This window comes from Heterodontus francisci, chromosome 38, assembly GCF_036365525.1.
Source record: "Heterodontus francisci isolate sHetFra1 chromosome 38, sHetFra1.hap1, whole genome shotgun sequence".
Lineage (NCBI taxonomy): Eukaryota > Metazoa > Chordata > Chondrichthyes > Heterodontiformes > Heterodontidae > Heterodontus > Heterodontus francisci.
Window position 1 is genome coordinate 30,991,898 of NC_090408.1, and position 21,397 is coordinate 31,013,294.

General features: G+C 43.1%; 1 protein-coding gene across 2 annotated transcripts in view; it reads left to right on the top strand.

Annotated features, from left to right (window-relative positions):
• The first annotated feature begins 12,569 nt into the window (after positions 1-12,569).
• The window catches only part of clpxa (caseinolytic mitochondrial matrix peptidase chaperone subunit Xa), a 46,878-nt gene continuing 38,050 nt past the window's right edge, over positions 12,570-21,397 (top strand). For both annotated transcript variants that reach the window (XM_068018022.1, XM_068018023.1), the window contains exons 1-3: positions 12,570-12,944; positions 17,418-17,578; positions 17,850-17,970. In XM_068018022.1, the coding sequence (XP_067874123.1) occupies positions 12,866-12,944; positions 17,418-17,578; positions 17,850-17,970 (361 nt within the window). In that variant the 5' untranslated portion in view covers positions 12,570-12,865. The remainder of the gene's footprint in view (positions 12,945-17,417; positions 17,579-17,849; positions 17,971-21,397) is intronic.

Genomic DNA, 21,397 nt, shown 5'->3' on the forward strand with positions numbered 1-21,397 from the left:
AAAAAGTGCTGGCAATGCTCAGCAGGCCTGGCAGCATCTGCGGAGAGAGAAGCAGAGTTAACGTTTCAGGTCTGTGACCTTTCATCTGATGATGCTGCCAGACCTGCTGAGTATTTCCAGCACTTTTTGTTTGGTTTCAGATTTCCAGCATCTGCGGTATTTTGCTTTTCTTTTTGTGTTTAATTCACTGTCATTTCTCTTCCAGGAATGCCTACCTTGAAGAAGTTCTGCTCTTCTCTCCGACAGGATTGTCTCTTTTACCTTGTTCACCTTCATTGCTTTATATTTCCCTGCTGGTATTTGATAAAGTGTCTACCAAAACTCGTTTTCACAGCCACAATCCCTTCCTCAGTGGCCGTCTCAGGCTCCGACTTATTCCACATGGATTCCAACTGAAGTTTCATCCTTCATGTTTTGACTCCACCCAGGATTACAGGTATCTCCAAGAAATACAACGTTCCTCGGACTGCTGCTCTCACCGCATCCTGAGATCCACACTCAGCACCATGCGTTGCCACATGTACACACTGGACCACTCTCTCCAGAAGCACTGCCTCTCCTTATCTCAAAGCTGTTCTACTCCGCGGTTTCATTTAATCCTTCGTCTTTTCTGACACATTAACAAAAAACTTTTTTTCTTCCTTTCAGGTGTTAAGGAACGCAAGCTTCTGTAGCTGATGGGGACTTACGCCCCTCCAGATCCTCTTTCCCCTTCACTTCCCTCTGACCCCATCCCTTCTGATCTGACCCATTGCCATGTATTCACTATACCCTCTGACCTTCCTCTCTCTGAGGCTGAACATTCTGCACTCAGTAAAGGACTCAGTTTTATCCCCTTACGCCCCCACCTAATGAATTTTGCGCTCGGCATAACATTGAGCTCTTCCATCGCCTCCATGCTCACTTCTTTGACCAGAAGTCCTCCTCCTACGCAGCAGACCCATTCACCCACCACCAGCATTCTCCTTCCCTCTGGCCTCTTAACCACTCTTGATCTTTTCATTGAGAACTGTTGGCGAGACATGGCCATCTCAATTTCTCTGCACCTCTCACTCACTCTAACTTGTCTCCCACTGAACCTGCTGCACTCCATTCTCTCAGGTCTAACCCCGACAGAGTTCTGATGAAAGTTCACAGACTTTGCTGCTCTCTCCACAGATGCTGCCAGACCCGCTGAGTATTTCCAGCACTTTTTGTTTTGTTTCAGATTTCCAGCATCTGCAGTATTTTGCTTTTATTTAATCTAATGACATGAGGCTGCCACGTTACCCTGACTTTTCATCCCACTTTTCAGATGCTGTGTAAAGGTTTTGGCAATTCACCCAGCATCTACTGTGTACCTCACAGCAAAAGGAGTGATTGTGTCCATTGTTCAGCTGCATATATAAAATGATTAGATAGAATGTATATCACAGAAACAACCCACTTAAAAGGCTTTTTATAAAATAAACTTTAAGGAATGGAGAGACACTACTGTAATTTTATTCATCACTTTTTGGGTAAGAGCACAAGAAGTGGCGCAGTGGTTAGCACCGCAGCCTCACAGCTCCAGGGACCCGGGTTCAATTCTGGGTACTGCCTGTGCAGAGTTTGCAAGTTCTCCCTGTGACCGCGTGGGTTTTCGCTGGGTGCTCCGGATTCCTCCCACTGCCAAAGACTTGCAGGTTGATAGGTAAATTGGCCATTGTAAATTGCCCCTAGTGTAGGTAGGTGGTAGGGAACATGGGATTACTGTAGAGTTAGTATAAATGGGTGGTTGTTGGTCGGCACAGACTCGGTGGGCCAAAGGGCCTGTTTCAGTGCTGTATCTCTAAATAAATAAAAATAAAAAATACTTGTCCACAGAATTTCAAAGGGCTTTTGCACTGGAAGTTGCAGTAGAGATCCATTTCAGCGTGGCGCCCTCTATAGAGTTAATAAAAACAGAAAACTATAGGGAATCTGGGACATGTGGGAACAGAACAAGCAACTGTGTATCTCTTTAACCAATCAGGCTGAAGAATGGGCAAGCAGAGTCTAAAGCAGGAAGTGTAAGTTCTAACATTGCCAATGCTGAATCATTTACAGAAAACAAATAGAGGGAAAGAAAGATGGAGTTGGAGACAGATAAAAAAAGGCAGGGAGAAAAAGTTTTTTTTATTTTTAAAAATCACTAACAATAACTAAATCTGAAGGAATGAAACTCTACATTTGAATAAGTTTTTTTTTTAGAGCCAGAGAGGTTGTTTGGCAGTTACAAAGACTTATCATTACAAAGACACACCATTAGATATCCACCTATACTAGAATGGACAAGCCTTAACTTTTTCTGAAATAAAGGCAGAAAATGCTGGAAATATTCAGCAGGTCTGGCAGCATCTGTGGAGGGAGAAACAGAGTTAATGTTTCAGGTCGATCAAATTGAAACTAACTCCATTTCTCTCTCCCTACATGCTGCCAGACCTGCTGAGTATTTCCACCATTTTCTGCCTTTATTTCAGACTTCCAGAATCCGCAGCATTTTGCACTTAACTTTTCCTGGTCAGTTTACTGGGTATCTAGTTGTTAAATACAGCAACTTTACACATTCCATGTGTTTCAGTGGCGAGTCAGTGAGAGACCAGTATAATCAAGCTTCTGGAGGAGCAGGGCAACTCAGGCAGAAACTTATTGATTTCTGCATTTAACTGTGCATGTGGGTTGTCGGAAGCTGCCTCTAAACCTGACTACTTACTCCAACACACTCCTGGTCAACCTCCTACCTCCTGCCCTCCATAAACTTGGATTCATCCAAAACTCTTCTGCCCATATCCTAACTCTCATTCACATAACACCCCATGCTTACTGATCTACATTGGTTCCTGGTTAAACAATGTCTCAGTTTTAAAATTTTCATCCGTGCTATCTCTGTAATCTCATCCAGACCTACAATCCTGCATGATATCTGCACTTATCCGATTCTGTTCTCTTGAGCATCCCAATTTTAATTTCTCCACCATTGGCGGGCATACCTTCAGCTGTAAAGGGCCTAAGCCTAGGGATTCCCTCCCCAAATCTCTTCACTTTTCTACCTCTCTTTTATCCTTCAAGGCACTCCTTAAAACCAAACTCTTTTACTAAGCTTTTATCATCTGCCCTAATATTTCATTATATGGTTCACATCTGAATTTATTTAATACTTTCCCAAAGCTGTGTTTTGCATTGATACTATTCAACAAGGGTCCTTAGAACCTTCCAAACCCGCGACCTCTACCATCTAGAAGGACAAGGGCAGCAGATGCATGGGAACACCACCACCTGCAAGTTCCCCTCCAAGCCACACATCATCCTGGCTTGGAACTATATCGACGTTCCTTCATTGTCGCCAGGTCAAAATTCTGGAACTCCCTTCCTAAAAGCACTGTTGGTGTAACTACCCCACATGGACTGCAGTGGTTCAAGAAGGCAGCTCACAACCACCTTCTCAAGGGCAATTAGGAATGGTCAACAAATTCTGGCCTAACTGGCAATACCCACATCCCATGAACAAATAAAATAAAAACTGGAGTTTGAATTGCACCACATGGTTCAATGTTATCTGTACCATTAAGAAGAATTTCGATCAAAAGTGAAACAAATAACTATTACTGGTTTTGGTCTAATACCGGTTTTAATTTCTTTAAAATTTCTTACCTAATCTCTTGCTCTCCCTCCTGTATACATGTCAATTTTGTGCAGTTGTCCTTGCTCTACAAAATTGAGACACTTATTCTCACCCGCAGACACATGTCTACACAATTGCAAAAATAAATGTGTTTGTTTCACTTGAACTATGGTCTATCTGGGAATTCCATTCGCTTCTTGAAAGTTAATTATCCAATCACAGCTCAAAATATTGGAGAAGAAATGGAACTTCTAAAATCACTGCTGCCTAGCACTCTGAGGAAAACAGCATGAACCTGGAGAAAAGCAGGTCTGGCAGTATCTGTAGAGAGCGAAATGGAGATAATGTTTCAGGTCATTTCATCAGAACTGGAAAAAGTTAGAGCTCAACCAGCAAGTACAGAGGCAGGGAAGGTGGGGGGAATGGGGAGGGGGAGGGAAAGAAACCAATGAGAGCCCTCGACCGTGTCTATTCCATTTCTTGCACTTCTGCTCTCACCCCTAACCCCTCCCCACCACAACCATGGTAGGGTTCCCATTGCCTTCATCTTCCATGCTAACAGCCTCCACATTCAACAAATCATCCTCCGCCATTTCCGCCACCTCCAGCATGATGCCACCACCAAACATCTCTTCCCCTCCCTTTCCCTTTCAGCATTCCAAAGGGACCGTTCCCTCAGTGACACCCTGGTCCACTCCTCAATCACCCCCAACACTCCCTCCACTTCCTACAGCATCTTCCCATGCAAGCACAGGAGATGCTTGTACCTCCTCCCTTGTACCTACTCCCTTCCCATCAACCAGGGCCTTGAACACTCCTTCCAGGTGAAACAGCAATTTACTTGTATCTCTTTCAATTTAATATGCTGTATTTGCTGTTCACGATACAGTCTCCTCTACACTGATGGACCAAACACAGGTTGGGTGACCACTTGCTCCATTCAGTCCGCAAGCATGACCCCAAGCTTCCGGTTGCCTGTCATTATAATTCTGCGCCCCACTCCCACTCTTGACCTCTCTGTCTTCAGCCTTCTACACTGTTCTAACAAAGCTCAGTGTCAGCTTGAGGAACAGCACCTCATCTTTTGATGAGGCACTTTACAGCCTTCTGTACTCAACACTGAGTTCAACAATTTCAGATCGTAACCTCTTCCTCCATTTTTTAGAGGGTAGTTTTGGCGATGATTCTACTATTCCCATTTATACCTCCTTTGACCCATTTTTGTTGATTTACTTGTCCCATTACCATCTCCTTTTGCCTTGCACCAACATCCCTTTTGACATTTAATCTCTCCTGCCTTCCATCCTATCACAGCTGTTGCATTTTGATCTACCCCCTTTCCCTGCCTCTGTACATGCTTAAAACCTGTTGCATCTCTAACCTTTTCCAGTTCTGATTAAAGCTCATCAACCTGAATTATTAACTGTTTCTCTCTCCACAGATGCTGCCTGCCCTGCTGAGTATTTCCAGCATTTTCTGTTTTTATTTATGAACCTGCACAATTCTAGGTACAGTGAAGCTCACTCTGACCAAAGGATAGATTGAATAATTTATATATGTTTAAGGTAGTTTTGTTGCTTTAACAGACTGCAGACATCTTTCTTTATAGAAAGCTTGCTACATCTTTGACTGTACAGCCTGTAATGTAGCTATTAGTCTTGTAATATTAGAAAGCTTTTTAAGACAAAATTTGTCTTATTCCGCATCCCTGATTTCCATTGCCTCAACATCAGCAGCTATGTCTTCAACAGCCTAGGATCTAAGTTCGGGAATCCCCTCTCTAAACCTTGCAACCTCTCTATCCTCGTTTAAGGGACTAGTCACTGGACCGAATATCTCTTTATGTGGCGCGGTGTTAAATTAGGTTTGATATTGATTCTGTGAAGTGCCATGGGATGTTGTATTGCATTAAAGGCAGTATATAAATACAAGTTGTTGTTATTATTGATGTTAGCATTAACACTGCAGAAATTAGGCAATGAATTATGCCGCAGCTTCCTAAAGCAAAGTTCAAATTGCCTTTACAAAGCAGTTTATAGATTACAAAAGGGCAGACAATTAAAAAGAGATGCTATTATCTGATTATCCAAAGCTGTGCCAATATTTTGAATCATCAACAATAATGCATGGTGTTGTTGATAGTGCTATCACCAATAACCTGCTCAATGATGCTCAGTTAGGGTTCTGTCAGAAGCATTCGACTCCAGAACTCATTACAGCCTTGATTCAAATATGGAGGAAAGAGCTGAATTCCACAGGTGAGGTGAGATCGACAGTTCTTGACATCAAGGCAGCATTCGATTGAGTGTGGCATGGAAGAACCCTTGTAAATTGAAATCAATGGGGATTGGGGGTAAACTCTCTAGTAGCTGGAGTCATCCCTAGGACAAAGGAAGATGGTTGTGGTTGTTGGAGGCCCAATCTTAGGTCCAAGACATCATTGTAGGAGTTCCTCAGGGCAGCGTCTTATGACAATTATCCTCAGCTGCTTCATCAACGACCTTCCCTCCATCATAAGGTCAGATGTAGTAATGTTCACCAATGATTGCACAGTGTTCAATTCCATTCGCAACTCCTCAGATAATAAAGCAGCCCGCGCCCACATGTATAAAGACCTCGAAAACATTCAGGCTTGACCTGAGAAGTGGCAAGTAACAACTGTGCCACATAAGTGCACAGAATGTACAGCACACCTCATCTTGACATTCAATAATAATACCATTCCCAAATCCCCTGCCATCAACATCCTGGGCAGCAACTTTAACCAGAAACTAACCGGACGAGTCATATAAATTCTGTGGCTACTAAAGTGGGTCAGATGCTGGGTATTCTGTGGCAAGTGGCTCACCTCCTGAATCCACAGAGCCTCTCCACCATCTACAAGGCACAAGTCAAGAGTGTGTGGAATGCTCTCCATTCGCCTGAATGCAGCTGCAACAACACTCAAAAAACTCAACACCATCCAGATCAAACATTCTGTTTGATCGGCAGCCCATCCACCACCTTAAATATTCACTCCCTCCACCACCAACACACCAAAGCTGCTGTGTATACCATCTACAAGATACACTGCAGCAACTTGTCAAAGCTTCTTCGATAGCACCTCCCAAACCTGCCACCTCCACCACCTCGAAGGATAAGGATATCAGGCAAAGGGGAACACCATCACCTCCAAGTTCCCTACAGACACAAACCGTCTGACTTGGACATACATTGCCATTTCTTCATTGTCACTGGGTCAAAATTCTGGAGCTCCCCATGAATCATCACATGGACTGTAGCAGATATAGAAGGTGGTTCACCACCAGCTTCTCAAGGGCCAACAATGGATAGGCAATAAATGCTAGCCTTGTCAGTGAATTAATTTGTAAATTTATGTAGACAGTAGTTATGAACAGAAAAAAAGACATGCATTTATATCACACTTTTCACAACCTGAGGACATCCCAAAGTACTTTACAGCCAATTAAGTGCTTTTTGAAGTATAGTCACTATTGTCATGTAGGAAATACAGCAGCCACTTTGTGCATAGCAAGCTCCGACAAACAGGAATGTGATAATGACCAGATGACTTTTTATTAGTGAAGTTGGTTGAGGGACAGATATTGACCAGGACACCAGGGAGAATTCCCCTGCTCTTCTTTGAAATAGCGATATGGGATCTTGTACATCCACCTGAGCGGGCAGATGGGTTTTTGGTTTAAAGACACATTTTTTTTATTTGTTCGTTCATGGGATGTGGGCATCGCTGCCGAGGCCAGCATTTTTTGCCCATCCCTAATTGCCCTTGAGAAGGTGGTGGTGAGCTGCCTTTTTGAACTGCTGCAGTCATTGGGGTGTAGGTACACCAACAGTGCTGTTAGGAAGGGAGTTCCAGGAATTTGACCCAGCAACAGTGAAGGAATGGCGATACAGTTCCAAGTCAGGATGGTGTGTGGCTTGGAGGGGACCTTGCAGGTGGTGGTGTTCCCATGCATTTGCTGCCCTTGTCCTTCTAGGCTGTAGAGGCCACGGGTTTGGAAGGTGCCTTGGTGCGCTGCTGCAGTGCATCTCGCAGATGGGTACACACCACTGCCACTGTGTCAATGGTAAAAGAAGTGAATGTTGAAGGTGGTGGATGGGGTGCCAATCAAGCAGGCTGCCCAGGTAGATTGTTGAGGATGAGATCAAGTAGGCCTCCCCACCTGCTGCAGACCCAGTCTAGCAGCTATGTTCCTTAGGACTTGGCCACCAGTGGTGCTACTGAGCCACTCTTGGGTATGGACATTGAAGTCCTCCACCCAGAGTACATTCCATGCCCTTGCTAACTTCAGTGCTTCTCCCAATTGGTGTTCAACATGAAGAAGTATTAATTCATCAATTGAGGGGGGTGGGGGGATGATAGGTGGTAATCACCCATTAGCCGAGCTTTTAATTCCAGATTTATTAATTGAATTCAAATTTCACCATCTGCCATGTGGGGATTCAAACTATGCCCCCAGAGCATTAGCCTGGGCTCTGGATTACTAGTTCAGTGACATTACCACTATGCCACCAGCTCCCCTAGACTGTCCTTCCCGAAAGGACATTAGTGAACCAGATGAGTTTTTACAACAATGGTTTCATGGTCATCAAATCTAATTCCAGATTTTTTAAATTAATTGAACTCAAATTTCACCATTTACTGCGTTGGGATTCAAACCCATGTCCCCAGTTACTAGTCCTGTGATATTACCACTACACCAGTGCCTCCCCCAAAAAGGTAGTGCCTCCAACAGTACATCACTCTCTCAGTACTGCATTGGTGTTAAGATTATGTGCTCATTGGATAATAATTTAATCTAGTTGGTAATTTTAGCAACATGCAGTTTAGAACTATGATTAGAATCCTGAAATAATTGTGATTTTAATATTACTTTATATATATATATATATAATATATATATATTCACATTATGACATTCACTCCTATTTTTATGGTTCACAGATGTGGTGTGTTTTTTCCCCAAAAAGTTGAAATGGTTTTCTGTGCAATTTGAAATCTTTCCTACCATCCATTCTTTGTTAGTTGTGTTCTCAGCCAAGCGGAGCTGTTGTGGATGTTGACAGAACTGTAAAAAAAAGGACACCAATGAAGTAAGGAATCCTCAATGCTACGAGGCAGTTTCTTCTGGTTATCAGTTTCCAATGTTTTTCTTTGTAACCCTTGATTCACCCATTTTCTTTCCTCCCATGCTGCTCTTACCAATTTTTCCCCTCGAACCCACAGGTACAATTATGCCACTTATATTACCACCACAGGTGAGATCAGCTGGTTCAGCATAAAGTGGTATTCATACCAGGGATCTTCCTGTAACCTAACTCACACTTAAGTTCCTTTCACCCATTACTTCTGGGCACCCAGATCTACATTGGCTCAGCATCTATTAATTTTGCTAGCCACTAGCTCACCTCTATCTCTGATGGTCCTGATCCCTACAGAACCTTCAATATTTCCCATCCCCGTTATTCCTCCTGGTATGGCCCCCATCTTCACTCCCTCAAGTGCAAGGTTGAAAACGTGAGCATATTTACCGTAAACTGGCTTAGTGATCCATCAACAGATCTGGCTGGAGCATGTCAAACTCTTATCAGCCCTCACTATCCCCTGCTAAAACTGACCATCCTGGAGTGCAAAGATAAACCCATAATTTTTCTGCAATCAATCGTCTTAAATCCCCTCTTCCCTACTCACCTCTAACAAAAATTGAAAGAAATTTATGTGGACCTTCATCACTGAGATAGCAGTCATCTGTTCAGCTGCCTCTACTGTTCGCCTTTCTCCTTGTTCACTTAATCAAATCCCTTCCAATCCCTCTCTTACTCTAGCCACGACCTTTGTGTCCTGTTTGACTCTGAGCTAAGCTGCCAAACCCTCTCCATCACAAGGACTACCTAATTTTACCTTTATAACATAAAGGGAAGACGGTGGTGTTGTAGTAATGTCATTGACCTAACAATCCAGTAGTCAGGCTAATACCCTGGGGACATGGAATTAAATCCCATTTAAATTCAATTAATTCATAAACAGCTGGACTTGAAAGCTAGTCTCAGTAATAGTACCATCAATTACCCATTTGGCTCATGAATGTCCTTTAGGGAAGGAAATCTGCTGTCCTTACTTGGTCGGGCTTACATGTGACTCTAGACCCACAACAATTTAGTTGAATCTCAACTGTCCCTCTGAAATGGCCTAGCAAGCCATTCAATTGTCTAGGGCAGCAAATGCCAGCCTTGCCAATGCCTACATCCCACGAAAAAATAATTTAAAAGAAAACCTGAGTTCCACTTGTATCTCAGCCATCCTGTTGCTGAAACCCTGTACAATTGTAATGTTTAAATCCCTCCTGATCTCTGCAACCTCCTCCAGCCCCATAATTCCCATTTGAGCTTTCTGCTCCAGTGCAATAATGAGGGAGTGCTGCAGTGTCGGAGGTGTCACCTTTTGGATGATACATTAAACTGAGGCCCCATCTGTGCTCTTGGGTTGACGTAAAACATCCCATGGCACCATTTTGAAGAAGATCAAAGGAGCACTCTTGGCGTCCTGGTCAATATTTATCCCTCAACCAACATCACTAAAACGGATTATCTGGTCATTATCACATTGCAGTTTCTGAAACCTTGCTTTGTGGTGGTGGCATAGAGGTGGGTGCTGTCAATGTGCATGTGGAACCTGGCATTGTGTTTTCACATGATGTCATGGAGGGGCAGCACATAGATGAGAAATAGGAAGGGCCAAAGTATAACTCCTTGAGGGACTGCAGAAGTAACCTTACAGAAGCGGGAAGCTGACGCCCTATTTCAAAGTTAAACAAGGGTCCCCGAGATTTGCCCTATTGTGTTCCAGCTCAATCGGTTGGTGCTGGACTAAGCCCATTGATACCAGAACAGCTACAAACAATTTCCCAGAAAGTCGTTATGATCTGGAATGCACTGCCTGAAAAGGGTGGTGGAAGCAGACACAATAATAATTTTTTTTAAAGTATGAATACTTGGAAGAGAAAAAATTCACAGGATTATGGAAAAAGGACAGGGGGAATGGGAGGGAAGTAATTGGATAACTCTTTTAAAAAGCGGGCACAGGCAGGAAGGGTCAAATGGCCTCTACCTGTGTTGCATGATTCTATGAAAGGGACATGTCTAGCGACAATCTTGGTTTCTAAGGTGGGGGGGGGGGGGGGGGGGTGACTCTAGCATCGTCATTGGGACAGTGGAAAATGTGCAGGGGGCAGTGTACAGTCCATATAAAAAGCAGAGGAGCCTAATGGGTAGTTTTAGAAAAATGTGTGGCAGAAAATTCAGAGAACAGCTTGGTAGTTTGGATCAATGGTGAGGGAAAACTCAATGGGAACAACATCAATACTCGCAGAGAGGTCTAAACCGAATAGAAGGGAAAAACTGCTCCTACTGGTGAAAGGTTTAGAGTCATAGTCATACAGCACAAAAACAGGCCCTTCGGCCCATCGTGTCTGTGCCGGTCATCAAGCACCTAACTATTCTAATCCCATTTTCCAGCGCTTGGCCTGTAGCCTTGTATGCTATGGTGTTTCAAGTGCTCATCTAAATACTTCTGAAATGTTGTGAGGGCTCCTGCCTCTACCACCTCTTCAGGCAGTACATTCCAGATTCCAACCACCCTCTGGGTGAAATTTTTTTTCCCTCTAAACCTCCTGCCCCTTACCTTAAATCTATGCCCCCTAGTAATTCCCTCCGCGAAGGGAAAAAGTTTCTTCCTACCTAATCTATCAATGCCCCTCATAATTTTGTATATCTCAATCATGTCCACCCTTAGCCTTCTCTGCTCTAAGGAAAACAATCCTAGCCTTTTCAGTCTCTCTTCATTGCTGAAACACTCCAGCCCAGGCAGCATCCTGGTGAATCCCCTCTCCAGGGCAATCACATCCTTCCTATTATGTGGTGCCCAGAACTGTACACAGTACTCCAGCTGTGTTTTATACAGCTCCATCATAACCTCCCTGCTTTTATATTCTATGCCCTGGCTAATAAAGGCAAGCATCCCATATGCCTTCCTAAACACCTTATCTACCTGCGCTGCTGCTTTCAGTGATCTATGGACAAGTACACAAGGTCCTTCTGTACTTCCTAGGTTCCTACCATCCATTGTATAGTCCCTTGCCAGGTTAGTCCTCCCAAAATGCATCACCTCACACTTCTCAGGATTAAGTTCCATTTGCCACTGCTCCGCCCATCTTACCAGCCCATCTATATCATCCTGTAATCTAAGGCTTTCCTCCTCACTATTTACGACACCACCAATTTTCATGTCATCTGCGAACTTACCTCCTAGATTCACGTCTCTTGAGAACAAGAGAGCACAGATTTAGAGAAATTGGCAAAATAAGCAATGGCAACATGAGGAAAAAACTTTTTACACAACGTGTGCTGAGGATCTGGAATGCACTACCTGAGAGTGTGGTGGAGGCAGGTTCAATCAAGGTCTTTCATGAGGGAATTGGACTGTTATCTGAAAAGGAAGAATGTGCAGGGCCAAAGGGGAGAAGGTGAGGGAACAGCACTAGGTAAATTGCTCCTTCAGAGAGTCAGCACAGACATGACGGGCCGAATGGCTTCCTTCTGTGCTGTAACAGTTCTGTGATTCTGAGCACAATTTAAAAAGTTTACAGATTTAGAAAAAAAATCACTTGTCTCTGTTTCAGCACCAATCTTCGGAAAGATTCCCCAACTTTCACTTTTTTGGGTGGGGATTGGGAGGATGATTTTTTTTTTAACATAAGAGTGTACCTAGTTCGACACATCCCTGCAAAAAAGAAACCCAGCGGTGTGTGACTGGCTGGCTTTCCAATGCGCTTCGCTATCATTTCCACCATTTGCCCACCCAACATGGCGCCTATCAGGCGCACGTGACCGCCGCGCAGCGTCAGCCGGAAGTTCCGGTTGACCCCGCGTCCGGTGTCGTAACCGTGCGTCAGCGACACTGGGACGGAGCCGGATCGCGGCAGCGGGATTGCGTTTCTCTTTTTTTGTTGCTTTATGTAGTTGGAAGCTTTTTCCCCCCCCCCCCCCCCCCCCCTCCGGGGAGTGTTGAAATCCCGGCCTCACTTCCTGGAGTACGGTTGAACCGCGGCCGGTTGCAGGGTTTGACGGGACTCCGGCCTTGCGGAGCCTGTGGGCCTCTTGGCCTTTCTTGGAGGGAGAGGGAAGCTCCGTCTGCCTAGCGCAAGGGGAGGCTGACGGGCAGAAATGTCCTGCATCGTGGTGATGTGTACCTGCTCGTCAGCAGCACGGCTCCTCCGCTCATCCATAACCACCTCGGGTCTCGGTAAGAGCTGGACTGGCGGGTGTAACAGAGCAAAACAAATAAGTTTTTAAAAAACCTGGAACGCAGCTAATCCATTTGCTTTGTAGGGAGGTCTGGGTGGATACTGTCAGTAATTTGTGTTACAGCCTTGGCTCAGAGAAGGTACTCTCGCCTGAGTCTGAAAGTTGTTAATTCAAAGCCGCACTCCTGAAACTTAACCATATGATCTAGGCTAACACTCCAGTGCAATCTTGAACTGTCAGAGATGCTGCCTTTCGAATAAATGTGTTAAACCAGGTCCTGTCTGCTCTGTCAGGTGGACGTAAAAGAATCCCACGGCATAGTTGGGGAATTATCCCTTCGCCAACGTTTAACCCTCAACCAACTCCTGAAACTGATGATCTGGTCATTTATTTCATTTCTCTGTACGTGAGAGCTTGTTTGCAAATTGGCTGCTGTGTTTCCTACATTGCAGCAGTGACTGCACTTCAAAGGGACTTCATTGGCTGTAAATTGCTTTGCGATATCCTGAAGTTATGAAAGTACCCAATATAAATGTACGTTTTTTTTAACTTTAGGACTCATTTGTACTGATTTATTGAAAACTGCTGTTTTGGGGGGAAAAGTGGTGAGTTTTTTTTAGGTGAACAATGCAGTTACATAGTGCATTATTGTGTCACAAATGTGATGTAGTGGTGACCAGGCATGTATTATCATGGTGGCAGAGTTTGCTCAAGATTTCCAAATGCTTTGTTGACATCTCTAAAACTAATTCCGTGTTGTCAGCCAGCATCCAGTCCTGGATGAATCACAGCTTCCTTGTGTTAAACATTGCAAATACCTAAGCCATTGTCTTTGTCCCCAGCCACAAGTATCATTCCCTCGCCATTGATTCCATCCCCCTCCTCAACCACTGTCTTGAGTGAAAGCAACTGTTTGCAACCTCGGCATCTTATTAACAAAATGAACTACCTGTGTGATGTCCATAGACCAAAGGGATCCAACACTAGATACCAGCATATCAACCAAGTCTCGTATTTGTTAGAGTTGAGCAAATAGATATAAAATAGATCCAGCACTTATTTCATTTTTAATATTTGTAGCAACAAAGCCAAATATCTGTTAGGTACAGTCTGAAAATAGAGATAGGTAGGCAATATGTGCTTGTCTTTGTCAACATTTGTTGAATTAGTCATCCCAACACTGAAAATGGGGCACACTGTCCAGTTTTTTATTTCCCTCCTTTGACCTCTGCCACTTGTCTTGCAGGTGAGTGGATTTATCACCACATATCACTTTTGATATCTATCTGTTCATTGAAGATGAAAAATGGAGAGGGCTGACTGCGAGAGTAACATTCGTGCCAAATGAGAGAGAGCACCATTATGTTGGCCTTCTCATCACAAGGGGTTTTGAGTACAGGAGTAAAGAAGTCTTGCTGCAATTGTATAGAGCCTTGGTGTGACTGTACCTGGAGTATTGTGTCCAGATTTGGTCTCGTCATCGAAGGAGGGATATACTTAACATAGAGTTCAACAGCAGTTTACCAGACCAATCCCTGAGATGGCAGGCTTGTCTAATGAAGAAAATTTGAGGAAACTGGACCTGTGTTCTCTAGAGTTTCAAAGAATGAGAGGTGATCTCATTGAAACTTAGAAAATTCTTATAGGGCATGATGGGATGGATGTGGATAAGATGTTTCCTCTGGCTTGTGAGTCTAGAACCGATTGAGATGAGGAGGAATTTCTTCACTCAGCGGGTGGTGAATCTGGAATTCTCTACCCCAGAGGGCTGGGGAAGCTCAATCATTGAGCATCTTCAAGACAGAAATCGATAGATATCTGGATACTAATGACACCAAGGGATATGGGAATAGTGAGGTAGATGGTCAGCCATGATCCGTCTGAATGGCCTACTCCTGCGCCTATGTTCAAAGTGTGGAATAAACTTTCAGATAGACTAGCAGCATTTAAGAAACAATTTGATGCTACAATGGGGGTGGAGAGAGGGATTAGGCTCTCTGGTTGGATGACTCGATGAGCCGAATAGCCTTCCTTATTCATAATCAACTTGAGGTTATTGTGATTGCAAGTAAATAAGTACCATGTAATGGCCATTTATAGAATCATTTACAGCGTAGGAGGATGACATTCGGCCTATCGAGTCCATACTGGCTCTCCAGAGAGAAATCCAGTCAGTTCCACACCCTGCTCGATCCCCGTAGCCCTGCAAGTTTATTTCCTTCGTGCCTATCCAATTTCCTTTTGAAATCGTTCATAGTCTCCGCTTCCACCACCCACGTGGGCAGCAAGTTCCAGGTCATTAGCACTTGCTGCGTAAAAAAAGCTCTTCCTCACATTTCTCCCTGCATCTGTTGCCCAAAACCTTCAATCTGTATCCCCTAGTCTTTATACCATCAGTTAACAGGAACAGTTTTTCCTTGTCTAACTTATCTAAGCCTGTCATAATCTTATACACCTCTATCAAATCGCCACACAATCTCCTTTGTTCCAGGGAGAACAAGCCTAGTGTTTCCAACCTAACCTTGTAACTAAAATCCCCCATCCCAGAACCATTTTAGTAAATCTCTGCACCCTCTCAAGGTCCCTCACATCCTTCCTAAAGTATGGTGACCAGAACTGGACACATTACTCTGGTATCATAAGGTTGACTGGAAAAGGACGAAGAGCAATCCAGAGTAAAAATAATTAATTGGGGGAGGCCAACTTCAGTGAAATGAGAACAGATCTGGCCCAGATAAACTGGAACCAAAGATTGGCAGGGAAAACATCCTGTGTCAACATTGGCCGCAAGATGAACTGAAATATCTATATCTGCTCCATGGCTACAAGAGCAGAACAGAGGCTGAGTGACAAGTTACTCAGCTCTGACCCTTCAAAGCCTATCTCCCGTCTACAAGCTCAATTCAGGAGAGTATTCAATTCGGTTCAGGAATATTCAGTGCATGCCAAGGTGGTAGCAGCTGCAACATTACTTGAGAAGCTTGATACTGTTCAGGACTGGGCAATTTGCTTGATTGTGCCCATGCCACGAGGCTCACACCAGCACTCTATGGCTACAGGAAGTACTGCAGCAACTCACCAGGGTTACTTCAACAATATTTCCCCTCTCCTGTGACTTCTATCACCAAGAAGAATAAGAGCAGTAACGTGGGAACACACCATTGAGTTACCATTTCTTCATTGTTGTTGGGTCAATATCCAGGAGCTTGCTATTTCTTATCTATTGTGGGTGGCCATTACTCTCAGAACTGTAATATTTCAGGGAGAAAACCCACCATCAGCTTCTTGGGGCAAGAAAGGGTGAACCTGCATTTATATCCTGTCTTTCGTGCCTCAGGATGTCTCAAAACACTTTAAAGCCAACAAAGTACTTTAGAAGAATAATCATTTGTATTGTAGAGAAACGAGGGATGCACTTTAACCATAGCAAGCCCCACATGCTCTTCTGGGATAACGAGATTGGCCAATGCCAGGAAAAACGAAGCCCATATTTTTCTGAGTCCTTGCCTAACGGGGAGTGTAGAGATGGGCAGAAAAATATTGTTTTATTTGCATGTTGAAGAATGCCTTATTGAAAATGAGTTATGAGGCTGTAATCAGGCAGCGGAAACTGCTGGATACTATAAAAACAACTGAACTAGTTCATAAAATCTGAGTTTCAAGATTAGACTGTAGCTTTGAACTGACTGGTATATTTTTAAGTTTGGACTGATTCTGATGCAGTTGACACCTCATTGCTGTGCTGTTTACAAGAATTCTCTGCTCTGAAGTGACTAATGCTCTATAGTGGTGCATTATTTGGGACACCTCTGAGAGCGCAAGCAGGCAGCTAAGGACATATCTGTTCTTACTGTTCACGAATAGGGTGTAGAGCTCCGGTTATGTACTTCTGTTAGGGTAACTAATTTTTTCTTTGTAACGAGTTCTCAAACATCATATTGGCTTTGCACCAGGTGCAGTTAAGCTCCGGCAAATGCACAAAACGCTCCGTATAAGGCTACCAATTCATGGTAAAGTTACTATCAAAATCCCTGTTTCTCAGAAATCAGCATTAGCCTGTGCATTTGATATCAGTGGGGTGCAGAAGATCAAACTGCACTGACACCAACTTGGAATATAATTTGCATAGCAATTACTGTAGTGTCATTTGAGCAGCTGGCTGCCTAGTTTTCCATTTAAACAAGTCAGATACATAGAAACATAGAAAATAGGAGCAGGAGTAGGCCATTCAGCCCTTCGAGCCTTCTCCGCCATTCATTATGATCGTGGCTGATCATCCAACTCAGTAGCCTGTGCCCACTTTCGCCCCATACCCTTTGTTCCCTTTAGACCCAAGAGCTATATCTAACAATAGTGCTTAACCTGATCTATTCTGAAAAAGGAAAAGTGGGAATAAGAAACAATATTTACACCACTGAAATATGAAGTTTTACAAAATCATTCTGACAGTGAATCTGCACTTCTGTTTCAGGGTTTGCATCTGCACGATTTCATTTCCCATTCCTGGGGCACTCGGCAAGTTTTGAAACACAAGGAGGAAGAAAAGTTCCTTGCAGAGCATTTTGTGAGACAATTACTGTACTTGCTTCAAAAGATGGGGGTACTAAAGATACTTCTGGAGATAGCAACAAGGTAAACTTCCAAGTTATTGATTAAACTTTTTTCATTATGAAATTCTATTTTCTGTTCTGTAGGTATTTAACTGATATGTCTGTACAGAACAGAATTTGTTCATGACTTATATGTCTAGGCTTTTCCTGTTGTTTAGTTATTTAAAGTTTTGCTTTGTACAATTAAATTTATAAAGTGTGAAACTGCTGTAAATTTGGCCCAAACTCTCAAAATGGAGTGATTTATGTTTAATATAAAATATATAATTGCTGACCTACTAAAATGTTTGCAGAAGTCTGTCAGCGAAGGGGGCAGCAAGCGATCATCAGGATCAGCTGGTTCAGGGAAAGGTGGAAACCAACTACGGTGCCCAAAGTGTGGTGACCCATGCACTCATGTGGAGACCTTTGTTTGTAAGTAATATGTAGATCTAACCTTGTCTTCAGATGCTGCTCAGCCTATATGCAGGATATTAAGGTTTATGACTGGAAGGCATATTGGTGGTCAGTATAATTGGAAACACTACATTATCTCTTCTGTTTGTAGAGTTTTTGTCATAGCAACATTAAGCCTTCTCTTTTTCTCCACACCTTTCCCCCCCCCCCCCCACATTGCTCCCTTATTCCCATTTCCGAAAAACTACTGACCACCCAACTTTTCTAACTGATCCCCATGCTAGCTGGCATTGTAAATGGTTCCCTCTTCTCGGGCACTGCTCTCATCCCTTTCAAGAGCAATGCCACTGCTCTTTTTCCTTCCCCTGCCCCCCCTCCCCTTCTACTAACACCATCAACCCTTTTGCCCTTGCAATCTGTACTTCCATCACTAACCCCCTTTTCCACTCTAAAATATACAACATTTCACTTCTTACATTCATGCTCATCACTCCCACAATTCTTTGTTTGAATCTTTTTTGTCCCTCACTGCACTGAAATAATTCAAACAAAGGTCCTGAAGGGCATTCATTGCTTCTGTGAGAGACAGGTGGATTATCTCTCCTCTTTCTCTTCATCCTCTCTGCAACCTTTGACACATTCATCTATGTCATTCAGTGCTTCTCCTCTGCTGTCTAGCTCAATAGTAGGATTGCCCTTGCTTTGTTTCATGTTTAACTTACGAAGCATAGGCAGAGCATCTGTAGCAATGGCTTCTCTTTCCACCTCTGGAGTCCCTCAAAGTTCCATGCTTGGTTCACTCCTGTTGTGCATTTACATGCTGTCCCTTGATGACACTGTATACAGATGTGGGGTTGGCTCCCACACGTGCTTTGTTGATATTCAGCTGTACCTCTACACCACCTCACCCAATATTTTCACTGCCTCTTTGCAGTCAAACTACTTTTCCAAAATCCAGTCTTGTATGAGTTGCATTTTCCTCCTGATGAACGTTGGGAAGCTGAGAACATAATAGGAGCAGAAGTAGCCCTTTGAGCCTGCTCCACCATTTAATACTATCTTCTACCTCAACTACACCTTCCCTCGTGATCCCTATATCCCTTAATCTCCTAATCATAGCATCCAAAAATATGTCGATCTCTGTCTTGACTGTACTCAATGACTGATCATCCACAGCCCTCTGGGGTAAAGAGTTCCAAAGATCCACAACCCTTTTAATGAAGAAATTTCTCTTCAGTCGTCAATGGCTGGCCCCTTATTCTGACTCTGTTCCATTGTTCTAGATTCCCAGCCAGGGAAAATGTCCTCCCAGGATTGAAGTCATCGTATTCAATCCCCACCAAAAAACTCTATCCTCACCAGTGATTCCATCCTCCTCTAGCCAGTGTCTCAGGTTGGTCAACCCTTCACAATCTCGGCATGCTATTTAACCTCAAGCTTGCAACCTCATAGTCTGTCCATTGAAAAGAGACCTCCAGACGATCAGATCCGTGCTCTCTCGACCAGATTCCTGTCTATTAACATCATCTCATCTGAATCTCTAATCCCCATAACTTGTCACACACCAGGTCCCACTTATCTATTAACCCTGTTCTTGCCCACCTATGTTGGCTTGTGGCCCCCCCCCCCCCCCCCCAACACAACCTTGTGTTTAAATTGCTCCATACCTCATCCTTCCTTTTCTCTGTAACCTCCTTCCAACAGCACGCCCCAATCCCACAACAGTGCTCTGACTCTACCTTCCTGTGTATTCCCCCTACCTTCACCCCACCATTGGTGGCCCATGCCTTCAAGTCCCAGGCACTACTATCTGAAATTTTCTACAACCCCCCGCCCCTTTAAAAACGCACCTCTTTGAACATCCTACTGTTTCCTTTGGCTTAGCATCATTTATTTCCTTACGCCTCAAGTGCCTTGGCATTAAAGATGCTATATAAATTCAAATTGTTATTGCTCTCACCTCTTTTTAAAAAGTGTATAGATTCTTTACAGATTCCACCTGCTGTAATTGGATTTAGACAAGATTGTGGGCTTTTTGTCTGAAAAAATTTGAATGGACATGTATCTCTGATTTTCCCAATTCTGCATATTCAATTGCAATGTATTTCCCTTCTGAAGAGGGTAAAAGGCTTTTGGTAAGGTTTTAACGTTTATGAAATTGTAAGTTGCATATATCCATTACTTAAAATCGCAACTTGCAGAAGTCATGATCAGTTTCAGCTGCTGGTCAAAAATCAATAACTCCCTGATGCACTAAGTCAGGCATAGCATTGTTGGTAATTTGAAAAGGAAACTGGACCACAATTCTGTGAAATTTTTAATAATTGCAACACATTTTGTAACATGGCATGATTTGCATACCATGCTAACCGTTATGTTGAATACTGGTCATGTCTAGTGGTAAGATCAGATCCAAAGAATGATATATATCAAAATGTTTTGTGGATCTGCTTTTGCATAATAGAATTAAAATAACCATTTACTAAGTTCAGATTGAATTAGAACTGAATGTTTAAAACACTGTCCTTGTGCAAACTTTTGAAAGCTGTTGAATACAAATTAATTTGGATTTGGTTACCAATGGATGGCTCTAACACTTTTATTGTGTTAATAAGTGTAATGTTAATAGTGCAAGGTTTGTCTTGTTATTTTTAAATGATTGGTGATCACATAATGGGCCTTTCAAGAGGCTAGGCGTAAGTAGTTCCTAGCTAGCTGATAATTGATGAAGGAGAAAACTTGCAGATCAGTAACTAATTTCATTAGCAATTGGATTATGCATTCTGTGCAAAGTAACAAAGTCACAGTAATATTTTGTTTTATTTATGTAGTGACAGCTAGGTCGGCAGTATCATCTCTGTCCCTAGTCTTACTAATAATTATATGGGTCAGTGATACTTAATATGTTTTTCTTATGGTGATGTGTGTAATTTTGGCGATGAAATCTGGGAGAAAGTTACACATATCCCACCAGTGAGTTGTCAGCCCAGAACTTTATTAGCAGATATCTGCAAGTGCTCATCCTCCCCTCTGGCTGGAGGAGTGTGTCTTTCATTTGGAGAAAATGGTGCTGGAAGAAGGGGTTTTTAAGCTATCAAAAATTAAGTCTAGGTCTCTATTTAGAGTTAAGGCTGAAACACATTTTTACAGGAAAGAATTTTTTGTGTTTTACAAAAATCAACCTGAATATAAAGTGCAGTCACTGATGCAGTGGAGATGCTGATTGCAGAGCATTGACCAGCCAGTTAGGAGCTGTCAGTCTGAAGAGGTGGAAATTTGCTTGATATTTGGAGGGTGCTTTCTTCCAGTATTACTCAGTTACAGATATACATGTGGGAAGTAATTTCTCTCTGTCTTCTGCCAATGATGCTGTGTAGCCATTTTTATTCTGAGAGTCTATGTATAATTTTGTTCCTAGTTTTTCTCCTGTTAAACTGATAAGTAA